This window comes from Bufo bufo, chromosome 5 (genome assembly GCF_905171765.1).
Source record: "Bufo bufo chromosome 5, aBufBuf1.1, whole genome shotgun sequence".
In the NCBI taxonomy this organism is placed as follows: domain Eukaryota; kingdom Metazoa; phylum Chordata; class Amphibia; order Anura; family Bufonidae; genus Bufo; species Bufo bufo.
Genome location: NC_053393.1, coordinates 271,673,856 through 271,689,030, shown reverse-complemented (window position 1 = coordinate 271,689,030; position 15,175 = coordinate 271,673,856). Strand labels below are relative to the sequence as shown.

General features: G+C 50.0%; 1 protein-coding gene across 1 annotated transcript in view; it reads left to right on the top strand.

The window, feature by feature from the left end:
• Positions 1-15,175, top strand: part of TRIO (trio Rho guanine nucleotide exchange factor) — a 796,191-nt gene that overhangs the window by 450,905 nt on the left and 330,111 nt on the right. Inside the window, 1 exon segment of the mRNA XM_040431356.1 lies at positions 1,414-1,525. Coding sequence (XP_040287290.1) covers positions 1,414-1,525 — 112 coding nt within the window.

Sequence of the window (15,175 nt, the reverse complement as noted above, 5' to 3'; positions counted from 1 at the left end):
GCTCACGGAACACCACAGCCTCTTATAACAGCTCATCGGTGGGGATCCTGGGAGTCAGATCCCCGCTGTTTTAAAATTGATAATCTATTCTGAGGATAGGTCTTCAGTATCAATACCAGGATTTCCCCTTCCTGACCGCCACCTTACATGTCAGGTCTTTAAAGATGGAGCCTGCTCACAGGTACAACAAGCTTTATAACTGTTTTAAATAGCAGACACCTGGAACTAATTTCTGTGATCAGACAATCCCTCGGATACCGTGGAGAATTGTGCATCTAAGGTGTCTTTTTGGTAAGTGCTGTGTTCCTGGGCCCTGGATGTCTCCATTAGAACATAGAGAATCTGCAATAAATTGCAGTGTTTTTTAAACTGCAAAGTTTTTTAAGTATAAACAATGTAAACATTAAAATCACCCCTGCTTTCCCCATAAATAAATTTTATCAACCCAAAAAATAAAGATTGTAGACATTGCTGCTTTCTAAAATGCCCGAACTGTTAAAATATAAGCGTATTTTTCCCATACGGAGCAAGCTGTAATGGAAAAAAAATCGAAATGCCCAATTCACAATTTTCTAATGGTTTCACCTCCCCCCAAAAAACTAACAAAAAGTAATCAAAAAGACATACACACCCCAAAATGGTATCAATAAAAAGTACAGATTCCATGCAAAAAATGAGCCCTCACCCATCTCTGTAGATGTAACTATAAAGTTATGGGGGTCAGAATATGGCGATCAAAAACGTATTTTTCAGTATTAAAACACAAGAAAAACTACTATATAAATGTGGCATCGTTGCAATCGTACTAACCTGGAGAATGAAGGGCACAGGTTACATTTACTTCACATGGAACACTATAAAAACCAAACTCCTCCTGTTACAGAATTGCATTTTTTTTTTTTCCCCATTCACCTCATTTGGAATTTTTTTCACGCTTCCAACTACATTGTATGCCATATTAAATAATGCCAATAGAAAGTACAACTTGTTCCACAAATAAAGCCCTCATACAGCTACAGTATGTGAACATAAAAATAAAATGTTATGGATCCAGCAAAGCAGGTAGTAAAAAACAGCAATTCAAAAATAGAAAATCTTCTGGGCTGAAAGGGTTTATAGATTTTGATGTTTGACTAGGCAAAGAGGCACCCAAAGACCTGGGTGCCTATTGTACTTTCACACTGCTGACATGTGGAATAGGGGCTGCAGCGAATGCTGTACAGCCATGAGCACACATCACTGCTTCTGCCTGTGCCCCCTCAGCTTCACTAAAAGCTCTTCATAGCATGTTGTTGACCCTTGGCAACTGAGGGATAATTGATGATCAAACCATTTGTACACCCCGCATCATGAACATAAACTACCCCCACATGTATATTTCAATAAAGTTGTTTTCTCTCTTTTCAAATTCAGGAGCTTTTGACGTGTTGTGAAGAAGGGAAAGGAGAAATTAAGGATGGTTTAGAGGTCATGCTGAGTGTTCCAAAAAGAGCAAATGATGCCATGCATCTTAGCATGCTAGAAGGTAACATCCATCAAAGCCACATGAATATAGAATCCTGACATTATTTGCTGATAAAAGGGGGGGGAGTTTACCGTTTTCAACCAATTGACATTTTTGTGCAAATATCCTGTATAAACCTACTCAAACTGTTTAATCACGTATTTAAAGGGTTTGTGCACTTTTTTATCCTCAGGACAGGTCACCAAATATCAGACCAATATTGAATCATATGAGTGCTGCTTTCTCTTCATTGTTTAAGTGCTAATGAAGCTCCATGTGTACAATTGTTTTTTATCTGATATCCATACCAGAGGAGGTTTGGAACTTGGGCAATTATTGAGCAGCGCGTTGGCGACTTTTATGCGCTATGCATTTGGTGACCCCAGCGCTGTAACTGTCCATGGTCTGTCACTTTATGGCTCAGTTGCTGTGGTTCCTAAACTCATCCACTTTGCAATAATAACACTCACAGTTATAGTGGAATATCTAGAAGAGAAGACATTTCATTAACTGACTTGTCTGCTTCCTATTTTGGTAAAATACTAGAATTCTTTAAAACAACCCATCTTTTCACAAATGTTTATAACTGCGGCCTGCATGTCTATGTGCTTGATTATATATAACTACAGTAATGGAACTGAATGAAACATTTAAAGGGATTCTGTCACCAGGTTTCACCCCTGTCAGCTAAACATATGCTGATGTTCAGGGCCTCATCAGGATTCCTAATGTGGGCTTCTAAATGTGATCCGTAGCCTTATTTTGCTAAAAAACAGGTTTTACTAACCTGTCACTCAAAGAAATAAGGTGCCTAAGGGGATGTCAAGGGATGCAAGGTGCCGGCCGCACCCACCGCCGTTCGTGCCCAGCGCCGCCTTTCCAGACTTCTGCACCGCCTCCTAATCCGTTCGTGCCCAGCGCCGCCTTTCCAGACTTCTGCACCGCCTCCTAATCCTCTGTGCCGCCTCTCGCTCTCCCTCCCCCCCTCCTCCTGTAAGATATCGCGCGTGCGCACAGGGCTGTGAGAGGCTGGCGCCAGAGTGCAGGTCATACCTGGGTTGAGCGAAGTGCCGGCGCATGCGCACTTCGCTTTAAGAAGCCAAATCGAGAAGTCCGCATGGGCGCATCACTCAGAGCCCTGTGCGCCCGCGCGAGATCTTACAGCAGCAGCAGCAGGAGCAGGGGGGATGGAGGGAGAGCGACAGGCGGCACAGAGGATTAGGAGGCGGTGCAGAAGTCTGGAAAGGCGGCGCTGGGCACGAACGGCGGTGGGTGCGGCCGGCACCTTGCATCCCTTGACATCCCCTTGGGCACCTTATTTCTTTGAGTGACAGGTTAGTAAAACCTGTTTTTTTAGCAAAATAAGGCTACGGATCACATTTAGAAGCCCACATTAGGAATCCTGATGAGGCCCTGAACATCAGCATATGTTTAGCTGACAGGGGTGAAACCTGGTGACAGAGTCCCTTTAAATTGAATGATTAAGAGGTGTCACAATATTTTTGTATATAGTGTGCAGTTATGTTTTTCATGTTTTTATTTTTTGCTATAGAGACACATGACCTTTGTGTTTCTTGCTGTCTCTAAATCCAGATAATTCTGAGTGCATAAGGAGCTGGTTTTTCATGTGAGTACATGGCACTAATGTGAGCGCTGTTATTATTTCACTTTCCTGTCACAGTGCGACATCAGGCTGTCACTGTACCAACCTAGTCCTGCAACTGCACGCAGAACACATAAATTACCATGCTAATTACACAAGGGCCATGCCAATAGCTGCTAATGTACATAGGACATGTCAGAAAAGTCTTATGCAATTTCTATGCAGTGTGACCATGTGCCACAACAGGATCTTACATGTAGTAAGTTTTAAATACACGGCAGTACATGTCTGTATGAGCTATATGCCCCTTTTCTCAACATTTAGTAAGTGTTGGATTATATTATTGAGAGCTTAGTAAACACACTATGTTTAGCCTGAACACCTTTTTTTCCAACAAGACCAGTCAATGACTGGGCAGGACAGAGAGTTTCTAGGGGCACTCTGTAGAGCTCTCAACCTAGGGGTCGCGACCCCTTTGGGGGTCGATCGGCCCTTTCCGGGGAGTCGCCTGAGGCTTCCTATTGTGGGTTGCCCGCACAACGGCAGCGGCCCCTTATCCTCGCGCACATGAAGTGATGTCCTATCACTGCCTGTGCTTGAAGGAGCCTAACGTCTGGACGGGTTAGTCGGGCCGCCTGTCTGCTGAGGTCCGAGTTTTTTCGTTAATGACACCGCCGCTGAGCACCACTGCCACCAATGATTTAATTGAGCCTGGCTTTAGTTATTTGGCTGAGCAAGGCTTAATTTATTTGGGGGGACATGAAGCACCGCTGATTTATTTATTTGGGGGACCCTGAGCACTTCTGATTTATTTATTTGGGGGACCCTGAGCACCATTGATTTATTTATTTGGGGGAAACCTGATGCACCGCTGATTTATTTATTTGGGGGTACCCTGAGCACCGCTGATTTATTTATTTGGGGGAGACCTGAAGCCCCGCTGATTTATTTATTTGGGGGACCCTGAGCACTTCTGATTTATTTAGGCTACTTTCACACTAGCGTTCAGAGCGGGTCCGTCTGATGTCTGCTCAGACGGATCCGCTCCTATAATGCAGATGTTTGTATCCGTTCAGAACTGATCCGTCTGCATTATAGTTTGAAAAAAAAAAAACTAAGTGTGAAAGTAGCCTGAACGGATCCGTCCAGACTTTACATTGAAAGTCAATGGGGGACAGATCCGTTTGAAGATTGAGCCATATGGTGTCATCTTCAAGCGGATCCGTCCCCATTGACTTTTATTGTAAGTCTGGACGGATCCGCTTGCCTCCGCACGGCCAGGCGGACACCCGAACGCTGCAAGCAGCGTTCAGGTGTCCACTCGCTGAGCGGAGCGGAGGCTGAACGCTGGCAGACTGATGCATTCTCAGCGGATCCGCGTCCACTGAGAATGCATTAGGGCTGGACGGTTGCGTTCAGGGCCGCCTGTGAGCCCCTTCAAACGGAGCTCACGAGCGGACACCCGAACGCTAGTGTGAAAGTAGCCTTATTTGGGGGGGACTTGAAGCACCACTGATTGATTGATTTATTTGAGGAGTACCCTGAGCACCACTGATTTTTTTTTTTGGGGGGGGGGGGTACTGTGAGCACCACTGAGTTATTTATTTGAGGGGTACTGTGCGCACCACTGATTTATTTTTTAGGGGGGATTTGTTTATTATTTATTTTAAAGTTATTTATTTGGTTTACAAATATTTTGTATTTATGCTAAAGTTCTGTGGTTATGAATGAATACTTGTGTATTTGAATTAACATTTGGTGTATTGGTGTCTGTGCGTGTTTTTGGTGGGTCATCATAACAGTAGAAAAATTAGTTATGACGTAGCAAGGAAAAAAATGTAATGGTTGGGGGTCACCACAACATGAGGAACTGTATTAAGGGGTCACGGCTTTAGAAAGGTTGAGAACCACTGCTGTAGAGGCTTGCAACGTTTTCCTTTTTAACTTTCCATTGCTGCCTGTTTCCATATTGGAGGATTCTGCGGCTGAGGAACAGGAATGCAGCTCTCCCAAGCATACATTCCACCAGTAGCAGCTCACAGCAGTTTGAGACCAGACTCCGAAGAGTGATTTCAATGCGACAAGCAAACTCCGTGTGTAAGCATGATTTCCCGTTCTGCTCCTCTGGCGATCAAAAAAAATTTTTTTCAGTCTAAAAACACAAGAAAAACTATATAAATGTGGTAACGTTGTAATTGTATTAACCTGGAGAATGAAAAGCCCAGAGGACTTTTACTTCACAGGGAACACTATAAAAACAAAACCCATAGAACTGTTACAGAATTGCATTTTTTTCCTATTCACCACAGAGCAGGATTATCATCAGTTAACACCTTATTGATAAAAGCCCAGATGCGCTGGGCAGGCCACGTCGTAAGGATGCCAGACCATCACATTCATGGACAGATGTTCCATGGTGAGCTGTCCCAGGGTTAGTGATCGCATGGGGGCAATAGAAGCGATACAAAGATACACTGAAAGCCTCTCTCAAGTCCCTGGATATCAACATGATCCATCAGGGTTGCCAGACATACGAATGCAGAAGGACAATCCTAGCACAGGAGAAGCGTACACTTCGTAAACACAAAGCTACAAATGCAGGCGCTGAAACAAAAACACTTATTTCTCGCCCATTTTCCTTGGGGGACACAGGAGACCTTGGGTATAGCTCAGCTCCCTAGGAGGCGTGACACTAAGTGAAAACTGTTAAGCCCCTCCTCCAGCAGCTATACCCTCAGCCTGGAGAGAGAGACAGCCAGTTTTTGCTTAGTGTCTAAGGTGGCAAGACACTCCCTGCTCTGCAGGGCTGTTTTCTCCTTGTTTAAATTTAGATTTTTACTTTTCTATTTTTCTTCCAGACCATCGGGAACAAGAGAGACGCAATAGACCTCTCTGTTTCTCCCGGGGTTGAGCTGCGCCAGTGCCGGTCACCCGCACTGCTGCCTCCCCCACAAAAGGCAAGGTGGACCAGGGCAGCCTAGCTCCCCTGCATCCTGCCAGTGCAAGGGTCGCCCGCACGCCAAGTCCCTTTTCCAGCGTCCTGCCACTACGGTGCCAGTAGCTGAATGGGCGACCCTGCTGGAACGTACCGAGGGTGAAGATGGCTGATGGTGAGAGAGTGGCTTCTCCAGCCCTACGTCCCCCCTCCCCACCACCACCCCGGTCTCCTGCGTGACTGACTCCCATACTTGGGCAGGCTGACTCCTGGGTGTCTCCTGTCCTACAATCATCCCTGGCCCCGGCCTCAGTACTCTCACCTGAAATGGCTGATAACAGGGGGCTAACTCGGGCAGGCTGACTCCTGGGGTGTCGCAAGGGCTGCAATCCATGCAAACAAGCCCCCCCTCTCCTTCCCTCCTGCCTTTTACCTCCATTGGGACATTGGCGGTCACCTCACCGCTCCTCCGCCGCAGCCATGGTATAGCCGCTCTGCCTCCTTTCCCTGCGGCAGGGCCGAGAGCTGCCCCAGACCCTCCTCTGCCCGCCCCTGCTTGGGGATTCACGAGCTCCCGGTCGCCTGACTCTTCCGGCCGTGGGGTGAGCTCCCGCGGCCGGCATGTACATGCGGACGCCTTTGCGCCGCTCCGGGACCCTCCTGGCCCCGGCCGACCGTCGGTACTTCCCTGTCGGCCGGGCGCTACAAATTTAGGCCCCGGCTTCGCGGCGTACAAGGCCTCAATTCCGGCTCTTCTTCTCCGGGCCCCTAACTCTTCCGGCCTGCGGGGTGGGCACCCGCGGCCGGCATGTACTTGCGGACGCTTTTCCCCGCTCCGGGGCTCTCCATGCCCGGGTCGACCGCTGGTACATCCCGGTCGGCTGAGCGCACCAAATTTATGCCCCGACTTCGCAGCCTACTAGGCCGCAGTTCCGGCCTTAATTGCAGGGGGAGGGAACTTCTCCCAGGCGCTAATTCTTCCCGCCTGGAGGTTCCTCCTCCCCCAGGGGATCGCTGCGCCGCCCCCTGGCCGTATCCCAGTTAACACCTTAGGTACCGGCCATCTCCATGGGCCTGCATGGTGGCCCCTTCCTGCCTCTCAGGCTGTGTCATTTAAAAAAAAATATAATTTGTGTCAAAGTTGTACGCTATGGAATTCTTGTGGGCTGCGCTGGACGCTGCAGCCTGATCTCTGTAGAGCTGGCCAGTTGCATGCCCCCCTTTCCATAGGCGGCATGTTGTGCTCCCCGCACACAGCACTGGCCAAAGTACACTGCTCAAAAAAATAAAGGGAACACTTAACACAATGTAACTCCAAGTCAATCACACTTCTGTGAAATCAAACTGTCCACTTAGGAAGCAACACTGAGTGACAATCAATTTCACATGCTGTTGTGCAAATGGGATAGACAACAGGTGGAAATTATAGGCAATTAGCAAGACACCCCCAATAAAGGAGTGGTTCTGCAGGTGGTGACCACAGACCACTTCTCAGTTCCTATGCTTCCTGGCTGATGTTTTGGTCAATTTTGAATGCTGGCGGTGCTTTCACTCTAGTGGTAGCATGAGACGGAGTCTACAACCCACACAAGTGGCTCAGGTAGTGCAGCTTATCCAGGATGGCACATCAATGCGAGCTGTGGCAAGAAGGTTTGCTGTGTCTGTCAGCGTAGTGTCCAGAGCATGGTGGCACTACCAGGAGACAGGCCAGTACATCAGGAGACGTGGAGGAGGCCGTAGGAGGGCAACAACCCAGCAGCAGGACCGCTACCTCCGCCTTTGTGTAAGGAGGAACAGGAGGAGCACTGCAAAATGAGCTCCAGCAGGCCACAAATGTGCATGTGTCTGCTCAAACGGTCAGAAACAGACTCTATGAGGGCCCGACGTCTACAGGTGGGGGTTGTGCTTACAGCCCAACACCGTGCAGGACGTTTGGCATTTGCCAGAGAACACCAAGATTGGCAAATTCGCCACTGGCGCCCTGTGCTCTTCACAGATGAAAGCAGGTTCACACTGAGCACATGTGACAGAAGTGACAGAGTCTTGAGACGCCGTGGAGAACGTTCTGCTGCCTGCAACATCCTCCAACATGACCGGTTTGACATTAAGTCAGTAATGGTGTGGGGTGGCATTTCTTTGGAGGGCCGCACAGCCCTCCATGTGCTCGCCTGAGGTAGCCTGACTGCCATTAGGTACCGAGATGAGATCCTCAGACCCCTTGTGAGACCATATGCTGGTGCGGTTGGCCCTGTGTTCCTCCTAATGCAAGACAATGCTAGACCTCATGTGGCTGGAGTGTGTCAGCAGTTCCTGCAAGACGAAGGCATTGATGCTATGGACTGGCCCGCCCGTTCCCCAGATCTGAATCCAATTGAGCACATCTGGGACATCATGTCTCGCTCTACCCACCAAAGTCACATTGCACCACAGACTGTCCAGGAGTTGGCAGATGCTTTAGTCCAGGTCTGGGAGGAGATCCCTCAGGAGACCGTCCGCCACCTCATCAGGAGCATGCACAGGCGTTGTAGGGAGGTCATACAGGCACGTGGAGGCCACACACACTACTGAGCCTCATTTTGACTTGTTTTAAGGACATTACATCAAAGTTGGATCAGCCTGTAGTGTGTTTTTCCACTTTAATTTTGAGTGTGACTCCAAATCCAGACCTCCATGGGTTAAAAAAATTGATTTCCATTTTATTTTATTTTTTTGTGTGATTTTGTTGTCAGCACATTCAACTATGTAAAGAACAAAGTATTTCAGAAGAATATTTAATTAATTCAGATCTAGGATGTGTTATTTTTGTGTTCCCTTTATTTTTTTGAGCAGTGTACATGCCCCCTTCCCTGGGTGGAATCTTGCAGTCTCCCCCCCCCCCCCCCCCCCCCCCCCCGAGTACAGTGTCTGCCGGGTGCATTACCCATTTCTACAGACTGAATTCCGCACCCTCACCGGTTACGGTACTGGCCTTGTGCATGACCCCCCGTCCTAGGCGGAACATTGCACTTTCACCGGCTACGGTGCTAACCATGTACACGACCTCCTTCCATAGGAGGAATTTGGGCACTCTCACGGGATCCGCTGCCGGCCATGTGCATGCCCCCCTTCCATAGGCGGAATACTGCACTCTCACTGGATCCGCTGCCTGCCATGTGCATGCCCCCCTTCCATAGGCAGAATACTGCATTTTCACTGGAGGTGCTGGCCACGTGCACAACCTCCTTCCATAGGCGGAATTATGCACTCTCACTGGATTCGATGCCGGCCATGTGCATGCCTCCTTTCCATAGGCGGCATGTTGTGCTCCCCGCACACAGCACTGGCCAAAGTACACTGCTCAAAAAAATAAAGGGAACACTTAACACAATGTAACTCCAAGTCAATCACACTTCTGTGAAATCAAACTGTCCACTTAGGAAGCAACACTGAGTGACAATCAATTTCACATGCTGTTGTGCAAATGGGATAGACAACAGGTGGAAATTATAGGCAATTAGCAAGACACCCCCAATAAAGGAGTGGTTCTGCAGGTGGTGACCACAGACCACTTCTCAGTTCCTATGCTTCCTGGCTGATGATTTGGTCAATTTTGAATGCTGGCGGTGCTTTCACTCTAGTGGTAGCATGAGACGGAGTCTACAACCCACACAAGTGGCTCAGGTAGTGCAGCTTATCCAGGATGGCACATCAATGCGAGCTGTGGCAAGAAGGTTTGCTGTGTCTGTCAGCGTAGTGTCCAGAGCATGGTGGCACTACCAGGAGACAGGCCAGTACATCAGGAGACGTGGAGGAGGCCGTAGGAGGGCAACAACCCAGCAGCAGGACCGCTACCTCCGCCTTTGTGTAAGGAGGAACAGGAGGAGCACTGCAAAATGAGCCCTAGCAGGCCACAAATGTGCATGTGTCTGCTCAAACGGTCAGAAACAGACTCTATGAGGGCCCGACGTCTACAGGTGGGGGTTGTGCTTACAGCCCAACACCGTGCAGGACGTTTGGCATTTGCCAGAGAACACCAAGATTGGCAAATTCGCCACTGGCGCCCTGTGCTCTTCACAGATGAAAGCAGGTTCACACTGAGCACATGTGACAGAAGTGACAGAGTCTTGAGACGCCGTGGAGAACGTTCTGCTGCCTGCAACATCCTCCAACATGACCGGTTTGACATTAAGTCAGTAATGGTGTGGGGTGGCATTTCTTTGGAGGGCCGCACAGCCCTCCATGTGCTCGCCTGAGGTAGCCTGACTGCCATTAGGTACCGAGATGAGATCCTCAGACCCCTTGTGAGACCATATGCTGGTGCGGTTGGCCCTGTGTTCCTCCTAATGCAAGACAATGCTAGACCTCATGTGGCTGGAGTGTGTCAGCAGTTCCTGCAAGACGAAGGCATTGATGCTATGGACTGGCCCGCCCGTTCCCCAGACCTGAATCCAATTGAGCACATCTGGGACATCATGTCTCGCTCTACCCACCAAAGTCACATTGCACCACAGACTGTCCAGGAGTTGGCAGATGCTTTAGTCCAGGTCTGGGAGGAGATCCCTCAGGAGACCGTCCGCCACCTCATCAGGAGCATGCACAGGCGTTGTAGGGAGGTCATACAGGCACGTGGAGGCCACACACACTACTGAGCCTCATTTTGACTTGTTTTAAGGACATTACATCAAAGTTGGATCAGCCTGTAGTGTGTTTTTCCACTTTAATTTTGAGTGTGACTCCAAATCCAGACCTCCATGGGTTAAAAAAATTGATTTCCATTTTATTTTATTTTTTTGTGTGATTTTGTTGTCAGCACATTCAACTATGTAAAGAACAAAGTATTTCAGAAGAATATTTAATTAATTCAGATCTAGGATGTGTTATTTTTGTGTTCCCTTTATTTTTTTGAGCAGTGTACATGCCCCCTTCCCTGGGTGGAATCTTGCAGTCTCCCCCCCCCCGAGTACAGTGTCTGCCGGGTGCATTACCCATTTCTACAGACTGAATTCCGCACCCTCACCGGTTACGGTACTGGCCTTGTGCATGACCCCCCGTCCTAGGCGGAACATTGCACTTTCACCGGCTACGGTGCTAACCATGTACACGACCTCCTTCCATAGGAGGAATTTGGGCACTCTCACGGGATCCGCTGCCGGCCATGTGCATGCCCCCCTTCCATAGGCGGAATACTGCACTCTCACTGGATCCGCTGCCTGCCATGTGCATGCCCCCCTTCCATAGGCAGAATACTGCATTTTCACTGGAGGTGCTGGCCACGTGCACAACCTCCTTCCATAGGCGGAATTATGCACTCTCACTGGATTCGATGCCGGCCATGTGCATGCCTCCTTTCCTTAGGTGGCATAATGCGCTCTCACTGCCTGTGGTTGTTCTCTCGCCGGTACGTTGCTGGCCATGTGCACGACCCCCTTCCATCAGCGGGGTGCTTGCACTCTCACCAGATGTGGTGCTGACCACGTGCGTGACCCCCTTCCTTAGGCGGAATACTGCACTCTCACCGGATACGTTGCTGGCCATGTGCATGACCCCCTTCCCTGGGTGGAATACTTGCACTCCCACTGGATGTGGTGCTGGCCATGTACATGACCGCCCCTCATTCCATAGGCGGAATTTTGCACGCTCAAGGGACACAAGGCTGACCTTGTACGTGCTGTGCTGGCCTCGTGCATGTCCCTTTCCATTGGCGGGGTAGTTGCACTCTCACAGGATATGGTGTTAGGTGGATTATTGCACTATCACTTAATGCAATGGTATCCATGTGCATGTCCCCCTTCCCTAGGCGGACTTCCTGCGTTCCTACTGGATACAGTGCGGCCATGTGCATGACCTCCTTCTGGGCGGAATATGGTATGCCCTACTTCTCTGAAGTCGGTACTGGTCTTGGGCATCACCCCCTTCTTAGGCGGGCCTTTACACTCTTGCCGAATGCAGTGTTTGCCAGGTGCATATTCTCCTTTTTCTAGGCGGTCTGCTTGCGTTCCATCGCATACTGTACTAGTCTTGTGCATGACTCCCTTCCAGACGGCATATTGCACTTCTGTAGCTACTGTGGAGCTCTGTCGATGGCCCCCCTTCCCAGAGTGAATATTTACAGTGGGTGAACTTTCATGTGCGCTCTGTGCATTGTATGGGCCATATATGCCTTCTCATCCTGTAGGTGGGTTGGCATTCTCACTGCTTACGGGGCTGACCGTATGTATGTCCCCCTTTCTTCCGCGACATACGTGTTTCTCTTGGGGTACAATACTAGCCGCACGCCTTACACTCTTCTCCGAAGAGATCATTCTTCTTCCACCTGGTCCGGACGTGGTCTACTTGCTCTCTGCCTGCACGGAGCTAGGCGGTGCTCATTCTCGGGTTTGGACAGTATTTTGCGGTTCCGCTTGTGGCAGTATCCACCATGCTCGTTGGCCCTTCCACCTGTGGAGTGTTCATGGCTCCTGGATGCGTACCCGTTTTGTCCTCCTGCTGCTTTGTTTCCCTGCGCAAGCGGTCTCATGGACAAGAGGGCTGTCTGCAGCGCCCCCTTCGAATTCTACGTTGGCTCTGGCGGGACTACGGTTCCCCCGCCTACTACCATTCCCTCCTCTTCGGATGTTGTGTGATATGAGTCCTTCCTATGGGCGCCCTCTGCACTTTAGTGCCGCTCTGCTGTCAGGTTCGGGCCGCTCTCCTTTGGAGGGTCACCCAACTTCTCTTGGGTGCTTAGGTTGTGCCAGGTCCGGGGGACCTCCACCTTGGATTCTTCAGGGTGTTCGCCTTCTGCGAGGCGGTGAGCCGGGCGACGCACAGAGTATCGGGTGTTCTGCTTTTGAGCTGTCCTACTCTGACTACCCTGTTACCCACTCCTCCTTTCGGTTGGAGGGGTTATGCCGGCGTCTGCCTCGACTGCTGCTTCTCGCCAGCTCTGTTTTGGCTCCTGCTCAGGGCATATCCCTCCGATGTGACTTCTGCCCTGGTCAGGCTTCAGAGGCCGTTAATTCACAGCCCTCTCCTCTGGAGAGTATGGTTGTTGTCTTGGATTGTTCCGGAGTTCCTGTTGTGACCTCGGACCGTCTCCCTCGTTCACACAAGCTGTATTGGCCGTGTGCCCACTTACCGTACCTACCGCGTTCTGTCCTCACGCTTGTGGCAGATTGCGTTTTTCCGTTCTAGGCAGGGGTCCTGCTGTAAACTTACCTTCTTGGTAAGTTGACCCCCAGGCTTGAATCTGGGTCTCTACAGTGGTAACGGTAGCGCTTCCGGCACTTACCTTCTATTCCTTGCCATATTGGCCCTTAACTGGTAGGCCATAGCCTCTCACTCCCTGTACTGGTAATCCGTTCGCTCGGGTCTGAGGTAGTGATGGTGCCCTCAATTATACATCTCGAGGTTAGTTGTCTCTGCCTTACCTGCCGTTTTTTGTTCCGCGACTACTATCTTGTTGTATTGGGGGTAGCTGCATTGCGTTCTACAGCAAGGCCATCCTCATCCCTTCCTGCTGTTGTTTCTGCTTGAGGACTACTCTTTGGTCAATTATTATCCATAAAACTTCCTCAAGGAATGGATGGACCCCTTCGGTTCCTTCCGTCCGATCTTTTGCTCCCCCTCTCCGGGTGGCAACGGGACGGAGTTGCTCGTGGGCCGATGAACCAGCTTTGCCGGACTCTTCCGCCTGTGCTACTGGTCTGCGCCTGATCACGTGCTTCGTCCAGGGTCTATTATCAGTCTTGTAAATCTTACCGCCGGTTCTGTGGGAAGCTAGGCGTTCCCCCACTCAGCCTTTCTCCCCCCATGGTTCGGTCCTTTCTCCAGTCCGGCCTGGGACTGGGACTCTGTTCCTCGAAGGGTCAAGTGTCGGCGCTTTCCATCCTCCTCCGGCGTCCCCTGGCCCCTCCATGGGGTGGCTCATTGGTTCCTCTGTACCGTCCCCCGGTACCGCCCTGGGAACTAAATACTGTGCTCTCGGCGCTCCAAGCTTCCCCCTTCGAGCCGTTACAGAAGATCTCTCTACTCCTCTGTCCTGTAGGTCCTGTTCCTTGTGGCCATCATGTCTCTCAGACTGGTGTCTGAATTGGCGGCCTTTTTTTCCCTTGTAACAAGCCTTTCTGTCCTTCCCCACGACAAGGCTGTTCTCCATCCTGTCCCTTCCTTCTGACAGTGGTATCTGCCTTTCATCTCGACGAGGCCATCGTCCTCTCCTCCCCTTCCCACCCCTGGGAACGGACACTGTGCTGCTTGAACGTTGTTCGGGTCTTGAAGATTTACTTGGAGATCACAGACTCCTTTCAGCGCTCGGACTCTTTTTGTGGTAACGGCAGGTCCGCGCATAGGGTTGCTGGCCTCTAAGTTGGTTTTCGCCCGCTTCATCAATTGGCTATTGCTGAGGTTACCGCACCAGGGGCAAGGTTCCGTCTTTCGGTGTCGCCGCTAATTCCACCAGAGCGGTCGGTGTCTCTTGGGCCAGAGACATCGGGCTTCGGCCGAACATTTGTGCACGGCGGCCACTGGTCTTTCTTGCATGCCTTTACCAAGTTCTACAGGGTGCATACTCGTGCATCTGCGGATGCTGCCTTGGGCCCCTGTTTTTTGCAGGCGGCAGTTCTTTGATGCCTACGGGTGCTTCGCCTTGGAGCTGTGGTCCCTCCCCTCTTGGACTGCTTTCGAACGTCCCATGGTCTCCTGTGTCCCCCAAGGAAAATGGGCGAGAAAACTAGATTTTTGTATAACTTACCAGTAAAATCTCTTTATCGCTCTTCCTTGGGGGACACAGCACCCACCCATTCATTTGATTTTAATACACGGTTACAGACTTGGTTTACCCCCTTGGGTAGTTGGCTGGTTGGTTCCACATTGTTGGTCATTGCCTTTTCTCACTAATTGGACACGCAACTGGCTGTCTCTCTCTCCAGGCTGAGGGTATAGCTGCGGGAGGAGGGGCTTAACAGTTTTGACTTAGTGTCATGCCTCCTAGGGAGCTGAGCTATACCCATGGTCTCCTGTGTCCCCCAAGGAAGAGTGAGAAAGAGATTTTACTGGTAAGTTATACAAAAATCTCGTTATTTGTCTGTTCAGTATGTAACAAAACATTTAATGCTAACATAGGCTTTATTAGCCACCTAATGATACATTGCTAATGGCTGAAGATCTATCTATT